The sequence below is a fragment of the Melanerpes formicivorus genome, unplaced genomic scaffold (genome assembly GCF_026170545.1).
Source record: "Melanerpes formicivorus ecotype bairdi unplaced genomic scaffold, bMelFor1.0.p_v2 SCAF_1, whole genome shotgun sequence".
NCBI lineage: Eukaryota > Metazoa > Chordata > Aves > Piciformes > Picidae > Melanerpes > Melanerpes formicivorus.
Genome location: NW_027142353.1, coordinates 51,194,408 through 51,212,190, shown reverse-complemented (window position 1 = coordinate 51,212,190; position 17,783 = coordinate 51,194,408). Strand labels below are relative to the sequence as shown.

The 17,783-nt window shown below is 42.1% G+C and overlaps 1 protein-coding gene across 1 annotated transcript in view; it reads right to left on the bottom strand.

The window, feature by feature from the left end:
* Positions 1-17,783, bottom strand: part of STARD13 (StAR related lipid transfer domain containing 13) — a 125,273-nt gene that overhangs the window by 3,225 nt on the left and 104,265 nt on the right. Inside the window, exons 7-13 of the mRNA XM_068142989.1 lie at positions 15,766-15,925; positions 11,189-11,387; positions 8,030-8,237; positions 7,016-7,130; positions 5,553-5,774; positions 3,366-3,583; positions 42-218 (exon numbers count right to left, since the gene is read on the bottom strand). Of these exons, the coding sequence (XP_067999090.1) occupies positions 42-218; positions 3,366-3,583; positions 5,553-5,774; positions 7,016-7,130; positions 8,030-8,237; positions 11,189-11,387; positions 15,766-15,925 (1,299 nt within the window). The remainder of the gene's footprint in view (positions 1-41; positions 219-3,365; positions 3,584-5,552; positions 5,775-7,015; positions 7,131-8,029; positions 8,238-11,188; positions 11,388-15,765; positions 15,926-17,783) is intronic.

Here is a 17,783-nt window from a genome sequence, read left to right as displayed (position 1 = left end):
CTGCTGAGTGGACATCTGCTTTTTGCAGGTGGCTTACTTACTTGAGGTCAATTCTGCAGATGTGTGTCAGCCTGGCTTTTCCTGAGCCACACGGCTCTATCAAGTACTGGGAGTCCATCACAATGGCTCGCACAGCTCCCATAAGAGGAGCCTCTTCGTGCTCCACAGAGATGGCAACCAGCATGCACGTCCCCTTTGGCAAATCTGTCCTCCATGTCCTGCAGTGACACAATCAAGATGGAATCACTTTAGTAATAAAACTTTTGGGCATATGAGTAAGAACCAGATTAAGTTACAGCTGGCTTGTCTGTTTGTCCTTGCTGCTGCCTGTAATGCTACTGGGCTGTTGTAGGAGCCCCTGGAGAATTTTCATGCTCCTCAGCTGGCAAGTCTGACCACGATGTGGAATGGCCACCCAACTACATTGCTGAAGGCTCCAGGTGAAGAAGTTCTGCTTTGTTACATGAGCATCTTGTAACCATTATGCATTACAGGGCATTATACAGCCTTTTGGAGACAGAAGTTTTGGAAGGGAAATAAAGTGGGCATAAGCTATCTAGCAAAAGCTGAAATGTTGCACTGCACCCATGCATACTTACAGAAGAACAAATATGGTTTTAGCACAGCAGAAATCATCACTACTACCCACACTGACATTTGAAACTCCCGGAACATGTTTCAAGGCCATCTGAATTAAAACCAAAAATTGTCCTTTCACTTTTTCCCCCCTTCTCCCATGTTTCTAGCCTTTCTTAACATGCTGCAGTTTTCTACCAAGTGCAGGAGACCAAGACTTTAATACTTAATATCTTTTTCTTGTTCTGTAAGCACTGTCTGCATATTCTCTCATCTTTCTCATCTGCCTTGAATCTTATAGGATAGGTCTGTGCTCTTTTCTATGTTGCAGGACAAAAGGAGAAATTCTCACTGTGCTGTGCCATGTGCATGGGATTATGTGACCTTCTGAAGTATCATGTTTTAGCAAGTAAGCTGCTTTCAAGGACTGTTGGAAGTTTGGACTTCAGCAAATAATAATTCTGCAGTTTTCCTATATGAAGTCGAGCTGCTGTTCAAGAGTCTGCAGGAAGACAGTGACTTCAGAAAGTTTCACATGTGTCTGTGCATTAATAAAAATCAAGAACTATCTTGGCAGATGGAACACATGGAGAGTAGGAAATCACACCTCAGATCCACTGTGAAATGCTGAACTACTGTGAATGCCTGCACAGTAGTTAGATGTATCTTTGGTAATGAGATGGCACTTGGGCCACTTGTGAAGCAGAAACCCGTGTTCCAGAGATTGCAGAAGACTTATGATTCTTATTCCCAGTTACACAGCTTTAGGCCAGTTTCTGTACTTCTGTAAATATCTAACAGTAGCAAAAAGGGGGCATGGCACCCAACTCCCAGAGATGCTGTGACACTTAGCATTAAACATCTGAGGAATCTTTAATGCAAAGTGATGCCTGTTCAGGGCCGCTGAGCACTGCGTCAGATTCCAGCCATGTGAAACACTGCTGCAACCTCTCACCATTAGATTCTTCTCAAGGGAGCCTAATCCCCTTGTTATGACTGTCAAGAAGAAAAACCACCCCACAAAAACCAAACCAAGCCAAAAAAAGAAAAGAAAAAAACAACTTAAGTCTATCCTTTCACAGCCAAACAGCCAAAAGTTTGATTGGGAAGGAGAAAATTGTTGCCTGTTAAAATATATTTACTCATGTCCCTGAAGGCGAATTATAATTACATTGCTCACTTCCCACCAATTGTGAAGTATCAAATTGACTGCACTATCACTGGCTAGCCTTGCTCAAGACTTAATGATATAAATCAAGAGAGATAAACAACAGAATCTGACAGATCAGCCTGATGGCTGTTTACAGATGTTAAAACCCCACCAGCATTCAGTTTTGATATGTATTTCAGTCCTTGGGGGTCACTCTGCCTGGGTTATTGAAAAGAATGAGAACTTGATGGCAGTATTTTTCTTTAACTAATGTGACTGCACAGCAGGTCTTTAAAGATCATAATCCACCATGAAACCTAATAGTGACCTAAGTGGCAAATACAAGGACAGAAGTCCAGTCCTCAAAACCTCCCCACTGTGCCTGGACAACCTTCTCGGTGCTATGCAGAGGGCCAAATATATCACTGGTTTAAGTCAATAATATTCTGTTTAAGAAATGTTATAAAATAATTAATTCATGTTATAGAATATTTTCTATTTTTATATTATAAACATGAATTCTAAAATAATTAACTTAGCCCAGTATACTATGGGGAGGCAAAGAAAACAGAACAAAGCAAGGACTGGTGTTTGAACATCATAAAGAGCTTACAGAACACACTTTTTAAAATCTTCCCCCAAGAGATCCAACAATTCTTCCCTGTGACTACCAATATCTGCATTGCTGTCACTTGGTAAGAGAATACCTTGGGTCAAAAAAGGGATGTGCTATTAGAATTGACTTTTATTGGGCTCATGTTTTTCCTTCCATCTTTTTTCCCCTCTAACACAATTCTGACTCACTTGACAATTTCCTTTGTCAAAACTACTTGGTATTTCTCTGGCACATCCTTTCAGTCAAAGAAAGCAGAGACCAAGAACAGGAATGCACAAAATCTTTCTCAAATAAATAACTGTAAGACTGACCCTGTGAGCGAAATACGTCAGCAGCTCCACAATGGCTCCTAATGAGCAGAGCGGCCAAGATATAAAAAGCACAAGGTGCACAAGAGTACTTTTTTTGGTCTGCTCTGTACAGGCAGATAGACACTGGCAGAACTGGGATTGAATTTGGAATATTGATACATGGCTGTACATTGGAGAGATGTCAGACCACATATCTTTCTGTTTGATTCTGCACTAGGATTTTTATGAGTTAGCAAAGCTGGGTCTGCAAAGACTCCAGCTTCAAATCTAAAATAACGACTTCTACAGACACCGTATAACAACCTTAGCTTAAAAGCATCACGATCTTCTGTACTAAACATTTGGGTCTTAAACATCAAACATTCCCCAGAGAACAGCAAAAGCAGTGTAAAAACTAATTGGGTTCTATTTGCACTGTTTTGACAACAAACAAAGCTAAGAGAGAACAGCAGCTATTATCAGACATCTGTTCTGCAGAAGAAATGATATTTACGGCCTCAGGAGTATGTACTGCTCAAATTACATCAGAGAAAAGGTCAGCATGGTCTAGGTGTACAATTTTAATTCAGGTTGAGAAATCAACACAGCTGCCCAGAAGCAGAGTTCTCAAAGCACAATTAGATAGCTGCAATTATATAGGCTGAGGTAAGACCAGATCTTCCATGTATTCACTGCAGGAAGCAAAGACGCTGGAGAACTACCCTTAGCTCACCTTAGAACAACAAAGTCTCGGACGGGATGGGGAGCCATGCTGTTCAAAACATACTGGTAAACCTCTGTCTGCTTGTCCAGGCTCTCAACCACCTTCCACTGCAAGAAGTCTTCATCCCAGAGGTGCCGTTCTCTCAGCACTCGGTTCAGGACAACCGATGGCGGGGCTTCCACTTCCACCGAGGCTTTCCAGAGCCTTAGCGGGTTCCCGTCCCCAACCTGGAGTAAAGCAACAAAGAACATAAACCCCCATGATTTATGTCCCTGTGTTCAGCAGAGGATAACTAAGGGCAGAATCTTGATATGGGTATCTGATTTTAGCTGAAGAGCATGCATATTTCTCTGCTAATCATTGCTATTATTACTATAGCTGCTGCTCTATTGTGTGTGAAAACATATGCACACTAGTCCTGGAAGGAAAACTAAAGTGATAGATTACTTCTGCTCTCACGCCAGTGTGTATCTGGATCAGTTCCCATGGTGCTAGTGGAGCTGCTGTATTATTTCTGGCGTGACAGACACTTTTTCAACCCCAAGCATAGTAGTGTAATGAAGAATATGTCTGTGCAGCAGTAAAAACAGATGAGAGACTGAAACCTTGAGCTAAAATAAAGCCACCACTTTGGGCAATCTGGTGCACTAGATGGGACTGAGGGTCTAATCACCCTTCTGGTTGATTGGTGGAAAAGCAGAACATATGTTGGTTTGGTTATGTTTCAGGTACACAGATGTTGGGCCTTCAAAATGGCTGCAAAAGAGGTATTGGGAAAATCACAGAATCACAGAACGTTAGGGGCTTTCAAAGAAGTACACAAGCTGCTTGGTAACTCTTCCTTGCTCATGGCTCCTGTTACTTGTTACACTTCCACAGAATACAATAGCAAGAGCAGGAAGTGCTGGGCTGTGTACAAGATGAACATCCTAAGATCCACACATGTGGCTCCTCTGCATGGTTCTAGGGGTCCTATGTGAGATGGCAAACAAGTTAATTGTAAGCACTGGCATGTGCAAGCCCTGCTTTTCTAACCCCTCCCTACCCTGAGATCCTTACATACAAATGCTAGTGCTCCAGAAACCTCAATCATCCCTCCCAGACCCAGCACTGTGCCTCAGAAATCCACCTTCCACCCCTCCTACCTTTAATTATTTTACTTGTTATAATTCCTTCTCCCTAAAGCTCTCAGTTCCACAATCCCCCTCCCCTAGACCCACAGGTACTCCCAATCCCCTTCATAGTTTCATGCACCCCAGACCATTCACTCCCTCCCCTCTCCCACATCCTACTTCCACTTGAGCCCTCCACAACCTCCCACAGTCCCTTGTTGGAGAAATCACTTACAGAAGCTGGCTACTAACCAGAGTAACTGTGATTTCTTTGCATTAACAGAGGGGTTGCACCTTCACACAATCATACAGTGGTTTGGGTTAGAAGGCACCTTCAAGATCTAGTTCTAGTCCTTCTGCCATGGGCAGGGACACCACCCACTAGAACAGGGTGCTCAAAGCTCCACCCAACCATGCCTTGAACACTCCCAGGAATGGGGCACAGCACTCTCACAAATCAAAACTTCTTCCTTACATCTAATCTAAATCTACTCTCTTCCAGTTTAAAGCCATTACCCCTTGTGCTATCACTACATGCCCTTGTAAATACCCCTCCTTGGCTTTCCTGTAGGCCTTCTTCAAATACAGGAAGGCTTCTATAAGGTCTCCCTAGAGCTTTCTCTTTCCCAGGCTCTCTCAGCATGTCTTCATAGGAGAGGTGCTCCAGCTCCCTGATCATCTTCATGGCCCTTCTTTGGACTCACTCCAACAAGTCCCTGCTCTTCTTATAGTTGAGTCACCAGAGCTGAGCAAAGTACTCGAGATGGGGTCACCATCTCACCCAGGTAATGTTGTATGTTGTTTAAAGTCTTGGTTCACACTCTGGTTGTGTTTGCTGTATCGCTTACTTTACCCACTTTGGAGACCTTAGATTGATTTGTGTGGCTTTTCCTGGAATCTCATGCTTAAATCAAAATTGTATGACATTTTTACCTGGTTTTATTAAAAAAAAATCAATATGGTGTACCTCACCAGTCAGAAGGTTATATATTTAGTCAGGCAACAAGTCAGGGCATCCCATGGCTAGGCTATATTTTGCTTTGGTTCCTTTATTGCTTCTTCTCACCCTCCCACCCCCAGATACCTTTTTGTAGGCAAGTTCTGTGTTCTCCATACTGGAACATGTGACCCATCCTTTGAACTTCTCCTTTGCTTCCTTTTGGAGATTCTGCATGAGACTCTCCAGGTACATCTGATAGCTCCCTCCTTCCTCATCCATTTGTTTCCCAAGCTCGTCTAGGGTGGGAGAATGCACTTCTGCATCAACGTAGGAGTTTCGCGACTGGGTGACCATCTCATGTGGGACCTATGCCACAGAAGGGAGGGAAAACACAAAGAACATCTCCTGCTGAGGACTTTTCCTAAGGCAATCTGTTTCTAGGCTTACAGACCATTCAGCATCCAACTATAATGAGCCTATGATCTATAAAATCGATACCTATTTCTGGCTTTGCTTCTTATGCAAGATGAGAAATCAAAGTAGCACAATCAAACAGTCTGTGGCTGAAAACAGCACGGCTCCTTGTGCTGGGTTGAGGCAGCCCCCTTCCCCACCACGAGCAAAAAGTAACAACTCAGACAAACGGATTGCAAAAGTGATGGAAAGTTTAAATAGAAAGCAGTGGACATTTACAGAAAGCCAAAAGCACAGTGACAAAGAAAGATCCCAAAACAGACCCAGAGAGATCCCATCCCCACCTGAGGGTACACCCAAAACCCCCAGGGCTCCTTCTTCCCCCCCCCCACTGCTAGGCTAGTCTCAGCTGGCCAGGTCTGAGACTGCCCATCCCCCCATGGCCAGGCCCGAAGCCAGGAGGCATCTCCCCCAGTTACCAGCTCACGGAGGAGGAAGAAAAGAGAGCGTGCTAGACTCCGCACTGCATCTTATAGTGGTGCAAAGGATTGTGGTAGGAAATACTACATAATTTCCTGTGTCCACCCCTCTGGGCTGGACTTCTGGACACAGGAAGTAAACATTGCAGGGGGCACCCAGCTCAAACTGCAACACTCCTGCAGAGCAATATTAGACTGATCAACTTCATGTCAATACATCTGTGTTACTCCTCTGACCCCCAGAAGTGCTTCCTTGTGTTTCTGGGGAAGGGAGATATGAAAATTACCTCTCCTCCCCCTGCAATGAAAGTAGCTGCAGGAATGACTGCATCTCCCTATGTAATTGTAAAGTTACTGCCTGACACACAGTAATAAAGTCTATTAGCTCCCTTTTTTGAGATGAACAAGTATTAGCTGAGGTGTTAAAAGCATTTTAATAAAATGCAATGTTGAATCAGCAGAAATTCTTAATTTGACTAAAATTTGAGTTTGAAGTTGCTACAGAATAACTACCCTGCATTTTTAACAGACTTTGAACGCTAGAAGAGTCATAAAGAAATGAGATAAACATTAGATGCAGCAAGTTTGCAAATAAGTAAGGCACCATCAATCTCTGAGCTAATCCAAGACAGAAAATGTAAGCATCAACATAAATACATCAAAAGATGCTGCATTATGTGGCCATGAATAATGCCGTTTGAGTCTCTCACTCACCTCAAAAAGTTTGTTGCATTCCATTATCATGTGAGCAAGTCCCTGAGTAGCTGCCAGGTTTTCACTGAGGTCCTTCTGATCTGGCTTCCCTGTTGCGTATTTTTTCTGTATTACTCTGTAATTGAATTCAGTGTCTCAGGTAAAAAGAGCTGAATCTTTTTAATATGAAAGCAAACAGCAGCAGGATGTTCAGAACACCAGAGAGAAAAGCCTATCTTTAATTTTTCATGTAGCACAAGCTCAGGCTGCAGGCAGGCCTCTTTTAAAGGCAAAATGTTTACCTAAAATATTGTTGAGCCAAAGGTGAAAGCAGGAAAGGTTATGCACATCCTGCATTGGGTGGTGTAAATTTTGAAATGGATTTCTAACAGAAATGATGTGCAAAGATTTACATTGTTACTGCTTTGTGCTTGCTCAGACACTGGTTACACACACACGTGACCAAGATTCTCAGTGTATCCTGAACCAGATAGGAAGGAAAAAGCCACTTGGGAGGGACATCAACTTGGAACCACTAATGTTTAGCTGAGTTCGGTCTACATTCACCTTTCATCTAGAGGTGGCCTGAAATAAACTTGGCTTCCCAACTCCTAGAATGTAGCCAGAACAGTGCGAAAAACTACTCATTGAAAATCTGTGCATTCAAATCCTCTAAGATGTGGTCAATCTCTTAACTTCAATCAGAGCAAAATCAGGCTCTTTCCCATCATGGAAGCCAACATTCTGTAAAATTTACACTAGTGCCCCATTGAATTTTTGCATGGAAGGCAGGCACTGCATATTCAGAACGGCCAGAAATGCCTGCTGGGCTTGTGGAAACACCTTCTGTGCATGTACAAGTATGTTTCTAGCTCTGCAGCATGGGCTTTCTCCTCTCACTGAAGCCATGCCCTGTGTAACATGTTGTAGAGAGCAGATGCTTTGGAAAATCTTCTCCTGCATATCTTTAGAAGCACTGAAAGCAGCACTTTGTACTAACCTCATGGCTATTTATAATGTTGAGAAGAAGCTTACCTTGGTGAGCTTTCTTTCTTCACTATATTGAGATGGAAGAGAGAGGGGGCCAGACAAACAGCTATGTTCATAGGAGTCATCTGATTTTCCTCCACAGAGGTGACATCACTCAGGAAGCACAGCAGAGTCTGCAAAACCTCCCGGTTCTCATCTGACATCAGCATGATGGCTGCCTGCACTGCCTGCAGCCGCTGCTCCTTGGGGACATCTGAGGAAAAGTAAGTGACATGCAGAGGGGTCAGCTGTAAGGTCAGATAAGGAGTCAGGAACAAGATAGAGTTAGCACAGGCATTCACACTCTGGGATTGGTTTTCTGAAGGGGCAGATGACAGAGGGGCAAAGACCAGCTGGTTGTTGGAGGGCCCTGGCATGCGCTTGTACAACAAGCACAGCTTTGTGTAGCCAGTGTAGGACATTTCTCTGTTCTTTTGTCAGGCTGTTCCCCAAGAAAGAGACTGAACTTCATGTAAAGTTTATGAAGGGAGAATAAATGGTATTTTTCAGGTTTGTTTTGTCCCCTGGGAAGACAGTTCAAAAGCCTTAGGGAAGCTTTGAGAAAATACTTAGACTTGTGTTCTAAACCATAAGAGTTTAATGAAAGCAGAGATGGATATGCTCAAATAGCACCTCAGACAGATTAGTTCCTAGAACTAACAGAAGTTTTCTCAGTTTGGACTTGGAGCCCTCCTCTGGGTATTACCTACTCTCTATATAATTGAACAGAAGAACAAAAGCAGATTTACAGGAGAGGGAACAGCCAGCTTTTAAGCTCTGCCTGCTAGCGTTGTACAAGCACTTCAGTTTAAAAGCTTTCAGATGTGAATGACAAAGCCAAAAGCTTCTGATCTTCTAGAAGCAGAAAGGCCAGGTCTTTCTAAGAAGTCAGAGGAGCCTTTGCTCCTGGTACTTCTTCACCTGTACTATTGCACTGGTGAGACTGATGCATAGAGAAGACTGGTGAGCCCTTCGAGTTACAGGCAAACATTGTGCAAATGACAGTTTTAGGGAAATGGAGAACGTTTCATCAGTGCTATGCCATATAGACTACTATACTAATCATCTCACTCCTCTGTCTTACAGCAAGTCAAGCATTCTGGATATATGATTAAGGTCCTGGATATATGAAAAAGATCCTCAATGAGTCCCAGAAAACCAGAAATCCCTTGCCAAGACACTAAGAGAGGAAAAATGTTTCCTAACTTCACATTAATAATTTGTTAAACAGGATGAAGGGGAAGAAAAACTTCCAGCTAGAGATTTGTTTAATTGCAGACATTATGAAATACAACTGGTATCCCAAAAATTTTCAACAGTTTTCTTCCTGTGAAAGGAGTTTTGTCAGTACTGCCTAAACCAGAAAAAATACATTTGTTGTTGATCACATGGGAAAACTCCAACACTTCTACTCATTTTTAATCCAAACATTGGTCTCCAGTGTCTCCAGAGCCAATCTTTCCCTGTTTCCACCTTGGTTTAAAAGCATCCATCCTTCAGTCTTTTGGAAATTCTTTGAACTACTGGAGGAGTTCAAGAACATCTTTCCTAGCACTCTTTTTTCTTCAGATTTCCCACTGCAGTACCACATAGGATTAGAGAGTCAGGCTTTTCACATTATTTTGCTGGCTGCTAGCAATGTTTTGTGTTCAGTCTCATGGCTTTTCTGAATCCTAACACCAGGCTTCCAACTTGGAGGCTGGGAGCCCTTCTGGCTGCAGACCTAGTAGTGCCAATGACATTGAGATCTGCCATGTGTTTCTTCCTTTGTCAAGGGGGTAGTTTACTTGCAGTCTCTTCTGTGCCAAGAGAAGACATTCCCAATTTTCATCAAGCAATAGTTTAAAGGTGATTTGTTTCCAAGGACATGTAGAACATGTCCTTCTAGTGGGTAACCTTCTCCTTGGCCACTTCACTATGGAAACAGTTGTGACTGCTATTTTATTAGCACCAAGAATTTCTTTTGCTTTTTTGAACAAGCTCATTGATGTGTGCTTGGCAGGCAAGACCTGCAACATGTGAGCAAGAAAGAAGAGCAGAAAGTGATGGTCCAGGGCTAGGCACCAACTGTTTCAGTTCACTTGTGTCCCAAGCCATCACACGTGACCAAATCCACTAAATTTATTTGTGATGCTGTTTCTCAGGTGGAGGACCACAACATTTCTCCACCAGCCCCAGACACTGTGATGTTAAATACATTAGTGACTATGTGCCTCAGACAGACTTTTACAGCAAAGGGAGGCAACGGAAGTAACTTGGATTCTTTAGCACTGCGATTATGGTGTGTTTAAAAAAGGCTTTCTATTGTTTTGGCAGCTGAAACGTCTGCAAGTGACAAGACTAGACACTTCTCTTTACTGCATCCAATTATTTGGCTTAGACTGGCTGGGTATGCTTTTCTGTATCTGCCAGAACACTGGCTGACTGGCCTTCATAATGGACATTGTCAGGAAAAAAAAATCCAGTTTCTCTGTATTTTCAGTCTTTTTCTCATTGTTTATTTCTCCCTCAGTCTGGAGAAGAGATACACAGTAATTTCCTGATGTACAGGGATTTTCATCATTTTGAGGCCTGGAAGTCTTGGATTTTGCTGAAGATTTCTTATACTGAAATGAAGAAATGCTTGTTGCTTTTTGTTTGTTTGCTATTTTCCCCTCGATGAGACCTCTATAAAAGCCTGAGGCAGCTTGTTTCTCGTATGTACATTTTACTGACTATCGTGAAAAAGCAAATAATCAAAAGTCACAGCAAAGAATGGGACTACACAGGCACATGCTCTCACAGTGAACTAGTACTTCTCTCTGCACAGAAGACTCACTTGTACTGAGCTATCTGCATGGAACAGGCCACAGTTTAAAGAAATCTGAAGACAATTTGAGCCTTCACATTTTTTATGCCCATGGCAGCTAGTCCCAAACTCTTCCTGGCTGTGAGGCCAATATTCAAAGCTTTTCAACATCTGAATGCTGTCTTTGCATAAAAACCTTATGTAGTTCTAAAAGTCTCTTAGTGAAAGATTTTGAGGGCAGGGAGGTTCTTTTATACATCTTAAAGGTAGGCAGAAAGAATCTTATGGAATATTAACATACCCAAATGATTTACAATACATTATTATATAATATATATTCTCTACTCATTTATAATAGCAAAAACATTGCAACTTACACTGGTAGATGTGCAGAAAAGTCTCTCCTAGCTTACTTGTGAGGAGAGGTTCTGGCAAGTCCCTGAAAAATTGCTTTACCATGTCTGCCACATCATATGCTGACTGATCTTCATAGCTGACATTTTCTGGGGAGCTCTCATTCATCTGACGTAGGGCCTGGATTCGGGATTTCACTCCAGATTTTCGGAACAGACCAACCTACAAAGGCACCATGTTGAGTGGGGTAAAAAAAATATTATTTAAAGAATATATATATATGTGTGTGTGTGAAAAATTCAATTACATGGGACTTTGAACATGGACAAACCTTGGGAGTCTTCTGTTCAGTCTGGAGAAGAGAAGGCTCCGAGGTGACCTAATTGTGGCCTTCCAGTATCTGAAGGGGGCCTACAGGAAGGCTGGGGAAGGACTTCTCAGGATCTCAGGTAGTGATAGGAATAGGGGGAATGGAATGAAGCTGGAGGTGGGGAGATTCAAGCTGGATGTGAGGAGGAGGTTCTTCACCATGAGAGTGGTGAAGCCCTGGAATGGGCTGTCCAGGGAGGTGGTTGGGGCCCCATCCCTGGAGGTGTTTAAGACCAGGCTGGATGAGGCTCTGGCCAGCCTGATCTAGTGTGGGGTGTCCCTGGCCATGGCAGGGGGGTTGGAACTAGATGATCCTTGTGGTCCCTTCCAACCCTGACTGATACTATGATACTACTATGATTTTACTCCAGGTGAGAACAAGAAAATCATGCAAATGCAGTGGTCATGACCTACCCACAAGTCTTGTAGGCAAGTGCATGCTCTCACAGCAGGACTGCAAGAGTTAATAACACCACTGCTCTGTAGCCCATCCTAGAGTGAAAGTTCAGAGTGTAAGTGGTTTCCCTGCTGCCTGAAGAGTTTAAGAAAGATGTTCAGCTGATATAAATCAGAGTGGCTTGCTTGGCTTGTGTGACTGTCTGTTGATTTACTCCATCTGAGAATCTGGTTCCTCATGTTTATTTGGGTATATATTTTAAAGACTAACAAGAAAATATAAGGCTCAGCTAAGTAATAAATTCTGTGGCAAAAGATAAGTACATCCTGGTAGAGCTTTAAAAGCAAAACCAAAGTTTTTGTTCAACTTCCTTCTCTCTGCTTCTGGCAGTTCCCTTAAATCCCACTACAACCCCCAGTTTCAAAGTGGGGGCCACAAAGTGTGGTGTCACTAGGATACATTTTTATGCTGTTTGCTTGCTATTCTATTGCTTGCTATTCCATAGGAAGCTTAATTCTTCAAGTGATGCCTTCACAACAGTGCTGTGCTTTTATGTCTTTCTTGCCAGTGGAATTCCCCTGGGGCAAATTCCAGAGCTTCAACCACATTATTTATTCCCAAGTGAGTTTACAGTGACTCATTTGGGAAGTGTCAGCATTGTTTTCCTTCAGTTTTGCAGGGGAAAAGGCAAAATATTGAGAGAGACCTACAGAAAATATGTATTTCAGGTTTGGAACCATAGATTTCTGTTCCTCCATGACCACTGTCCTGCTGGTTATCAGTTCAGTTTTCTGCATGGCATAGTCCACCAACAAAAATGTGTAAAGACAATAAAATAAAGCCTTGTGGCCTTCTTTCCCTTACTTCTGCCAGCACAGAATTCATGGAGAGGACCTTCCTCTCCCTAGAACACCTCCCATGTTCCAACTGTACAGTATTCAGGACTTTTGTTAACTCACACATTAATGACAGTAGTTCCATAAATCACACACTCCTTAGCTCTATGAGGGGATGCATTTATTGATATGGAGATTCATTGCTACAACAGATTGGCTGCGAGGCAGCCCTGTTATGTCTCTACTTATTGATGAATCCATTAGCATCACTTGTGAGCTAGGTTTATGTGTAGGATGTAGAGGACTGCACTGTGCCCTGTGTACATCCCTCTGCACTGTATTTCTGTTCACAGGTGAATCTCTGCTTTTCATTATGACAAGAGAATACAAGAAAGAGCATCTAGATCTTTTCATCTGCTTTTCCCATTGTTGTCTTCTTTTTAAATCCCTTTTCTGCTTAAAAATGTGTGAAGATGCAGGACACATGCTAATTCTATCCAAAAGCCATAACATCTTTGGCACATGGTAGATAAATGTGAGAGCAGATGCTCACTTCTCAGCTTTTGATGGAAAGTATCCTTGCTGGTATATAGAACCTTTAAAAACTTCCAGCTACATCTGACTGAAGAGGTCAGACATCAAAGCTCACCTGTGCAATCTCCTGCTGCACATCATTTTGCTACAATCAATCTCTGGTTTTGTGTAATGATATTTATCCAAACTCCTACTTCCCTTTTTCTTGGGAAAAAAATCAAGTTCTTAATTTCATAGAAGAAGATGCTTTGGGCTCTGTTCTGCAATATTACAGAGTAATTATGTAAATAAAATTGGGCTATAAATACAATGACTGATCAGAGGTTAGTCTCACACAATCTCTTTACTATCCTCATGCTGTGGAGGATATCCTACAAGGAGCCACATGATGACAGAAAGAGATGTAGCTGATACAGGCAAAGCAGTTTCTATTTCACAGGCTGAAACTGAATAACATATCATACAAACAATGGTGAGACTCCTCATAGTGAGTTGGACATTTCAGTGCCAGAAGCTAGACCTTACAGTGATTTAGAGCATCCTCAACTTTACTCATTGCATACAGTAGAAGATCTGGTGCCTGTTTAGGACTTTACACTGTCTTCTGCAGTGCATGGAACAAACACGTAAGCAAGATGCTAGAGCAGACCGAAGGCTGCTCACACCTCTGGTCAGACATTAGACTTTGAATTAAATGGGAATAAAGGGAGTGGCTGTAAAGCAGGGAAGATGAAGTGCCTGGAGGGTTTTCTGCTTGAAAGTATTTTGGTGGAAAGATATTTTAAATGGTCTCAACCTGTATGCCTCCTCTTTCATTTTCTCTCCAACATTTTCTACTCTGAGTGGAAACTCAAGCTGAGTTGTAATAGCTCTTCTGAGTTCTGACACTTCCCAGCAAGTAAACTCTCCCTCTTGGAGCAGATAATTGCCTGAGACTGCCCCTAGACACTCCTTTTGACTGCCTCAAACTCCTCAAGAGCCTTCTTTTTCTCTTTGGTTTTACCATTCCTTTTACTTCTCCATTTCTACTCCCTCTCTTTTCTCTTTCTTCCTATTGCTCTGCTTCTTAGCTGACAAGCCCATCCCTATTTCCACATCTCCTGTTCCTTATACTTGGATGTCTCCTCCTCCAGTCCCATCATTGATTCCAGTTTCACTGCATCACTTTTCTTCCCACACTGGGTTTCCCAGCTCAGTACACAAGCTCAGGTTACCACAGCAATAACCAGGTATCTTAGCTGTTGAATATATTGTTTCTAGTTCTCTCCATGCACCTTCTCCTTCCATCCTCTATTAATACATTTCCAACAGGCTACTCCTCCCTTCAGCTCTGGTACTACATATGGTAGGCAGAATTCATCTCACCTTTTTTGACACCCCAGCTTTAGATGTCAACATTTGACTGCTACAGGATTCCTTTACATAGAGAAATGATAGGAAGGGCCTGTGTCTTTTGCACTGGCTGTAAGGGAAATGGTTGTGATTCACAGCAAGGGATTTCAGTTTTAGACTTTCAATTTTGGAAAGATAACTGTCATGCAACAAAAAAAAAGCCCTGAACAGCAAACAGAATGGTGCTTGGAAAATAGACCACTTGCAGCAAGAACAGACCTTTTTGTGTGCTCAGAGCCAGGAAAGCAGCAAAGTCAGCAGAGTAAAATGCTAGTTGCCCCCTTTGAACTTACTGTTATCTAAAAGCAGTTATGGAAGAGCTCACATGACATGAGGTCAATAATAGCAGAGGACTGAACATAATCAGCCAGGGGGTTTCTTCCAGTAGTATGAAGATACATAACCTCATCCTTAGGGGAAGAACAGTAAAAATGTGATTGGTATGTCTGCAGCTAAAGGGAATCAAAAGATCTGAAATACTTTGAACATGAGGGTCTCCCAACTTGCTTGCTGCAGCTAAGAGTACTATAAAAGGAAGTGTATAGTAATGGCCTCAGCATTGAACCCCTGCTGACCTAACTCTATCTGGATATATCTGACTTTGTCAACAGAATATTTTGAATATTTTGCTGAGCTTGCTCTCTATTCCTGGACTTTCCTTTCTTTCCTAAGTAAATAAAACCTTCTGTACCAAATCTTGTGAAACAGTGAATAAAGTTAACCCTCTGTGGCAACAGTCAAGCACAAGCAGTGCATATAGGGGTGGAATCTGGGAGCTGTGATATCTTTCCAGGGCTTATTCAACAGATGTGAAAATCTTATGTCATTCTTTGAGACAGGCTATAGTATGCAAATCAGAAGGACTGTGATAGCTACAGAATTCAACAGATTAGCTGGATACAAACCTCAAATCAGTATTGGCAGCAAGTATCAAATCACCAGAGGAGATCTGGGCCCAGTATGAGAACAATCTTCAGATAATTCTGGTACTATGTACAAAGAAGTTCACCACTGGTTGCTTAGGGTGGCTTTTCAGAGAAAATCAGCTGAGTCCCTGAAGTGAAATTCCTACCTGATCTAGACAGTTGCTCCGTAAGTAGCGTAGTGCTTGTTGTATGCTCTGAGGAAGAGGCTGCCCCGTTCTTTGGACATGAACTATCAGAGGCACACCAAAAACATTCTTGTCCTTGTAGTCTGGAACTTTCATCCTCTTCATGAACTTTGGCACAGACCTGAAAATTAAAATTAACAGGCTGCATGAAAATGTCAGAATATTTACACTACCTCTCCAAGGAACACTGTTTGCAGACATAGATAACTAGGGCGTTTGATAAAGATGGTGAAACAAGGTTTAGTGCACAATACATGGACACTTTACAACCTGTATAACTGATGGATGTCTTGACAACTTTTATATAGGGATGGCCTCTGGCTCTAATATAACAATGTAACAACCTGTTCTAACAGAAAACTTTTACTACCCAGTTGTCATCTTGCTGAAGTCAACATGTTTTAAAACATCTGTTAGGAACTCAGAGGAATAGAATAGCAAAGTATAGAGGAGAGAGTATCTGAGAGAAAAAGGAGATTCAGTCCTCTAACATGCTGAATGATTTTTATACTACCAGTTACTTGATTTAGTATTTCTATTGACTAACAATTTGAAGTAATAAATGATGGTGGGAAATCCCTATGTGCCAGACTCATCCCTGATGTTACATGATTTACACTAGTTGAGTAACTCAATTGATGCTGGTAAGCTTGCTTTCTTCCAAAAATGATAGTTAAAACAAGAACAAATTGGATTCCCTTTGTGGACATCATGACTGCAGTGGAGTAATAAAAAAACCCCAGGATGAATATCACCTAAATGTGACAAAGATTGTTCTCATATATGTGGGAAGAAGATAAAACTTGGATTAAATGACCTACTGAAGGAGTATAGCATGTAACTTTATAGCTACTTAGAGTCCCACTTTAATGGATCCTTAGAGACTGATTACACAAACTTAAGAAGTATTTGTCAGGAGGGGGAATCTCTGTACAAGCAGCAGGATCTGGAATTTGCTGTATTCTAGTCTGCTTTTTTGGAGTTGGTTAAATTAAGATTCCTTTCAGTACAGATGTTGTCTGATGCTCTCTGCTGCCTGAAAAGAAAGCAGCAATCAGGGAGTTCATCTCATTGAATTTTCTCTCTCTAATGAAGATTTAGAAAGACTTAGCAGTCCAGACTCTCCCTCTACCCACTGTGGAGTTAAAGACCTTTGGAGGGTGACCCAAACCCTCACCCTTGTATAGAATGAGTGGCCTTTAGAGTTGCCTGTCTTTTTCTACTGACCACAGACAGCTGACCTGACTCACTCAGATTAGATTTAGAACTTTTTGGAGGTGCTGATGTCAGTGAGGTGGACCTTACATATAGTCCCTTGTATCTGATTTTCCACTTTCAAAGGCAAAGTTGTATTATCTGGCTCACAGCTGAATTTAGTAGGATTGTGGTAACTGTTTGAACATGGAAATCACAATGTAAATGCCAAGTCATATTATTTTTATGACTCAGTGTCTCTGTGTATTAGGGAAAGTTTCTGTTATCCTTTGGATTATTTCTCAAGATACTTACAATCTTTCCTGTGCCCATTTCCATGCAAGTATACCTTAGTCTGCATGGTTCATCAGGGTTCATATGCTATAAACATGCAGGTTTCTGTAGCCAGTTGCTACAGAAGGAGCCATGTAGCCAGCATTCATGTCCCTCTGCCTTTCACCTCACTCTCCGAGTGACCAGGTAGCTCTTACAGCTGCCACAGCTGCCAGCTCACTCCAAGACAGGTCCAGGACTAGGCTAAAACTTGCACCTTTCGACCTGCGAAGTTCTGCAACTATTCTAACCTTTCTTTTAAAACACAAACCAACCTATATCAAATACATGGAGTATCAGCAGCAGCTGCTTCTTTTCAAATCACAAAATGGATTCTGGGCAAGACTTACTGTAAACAGTTCCTACTTTTAATCACTCTCTACTACTCCTGTTTATTTTTCTGGAACTGGAGTGTTGTTAGGGAGGTCGGGGTTCTTTTAGAGAGCAGAAAT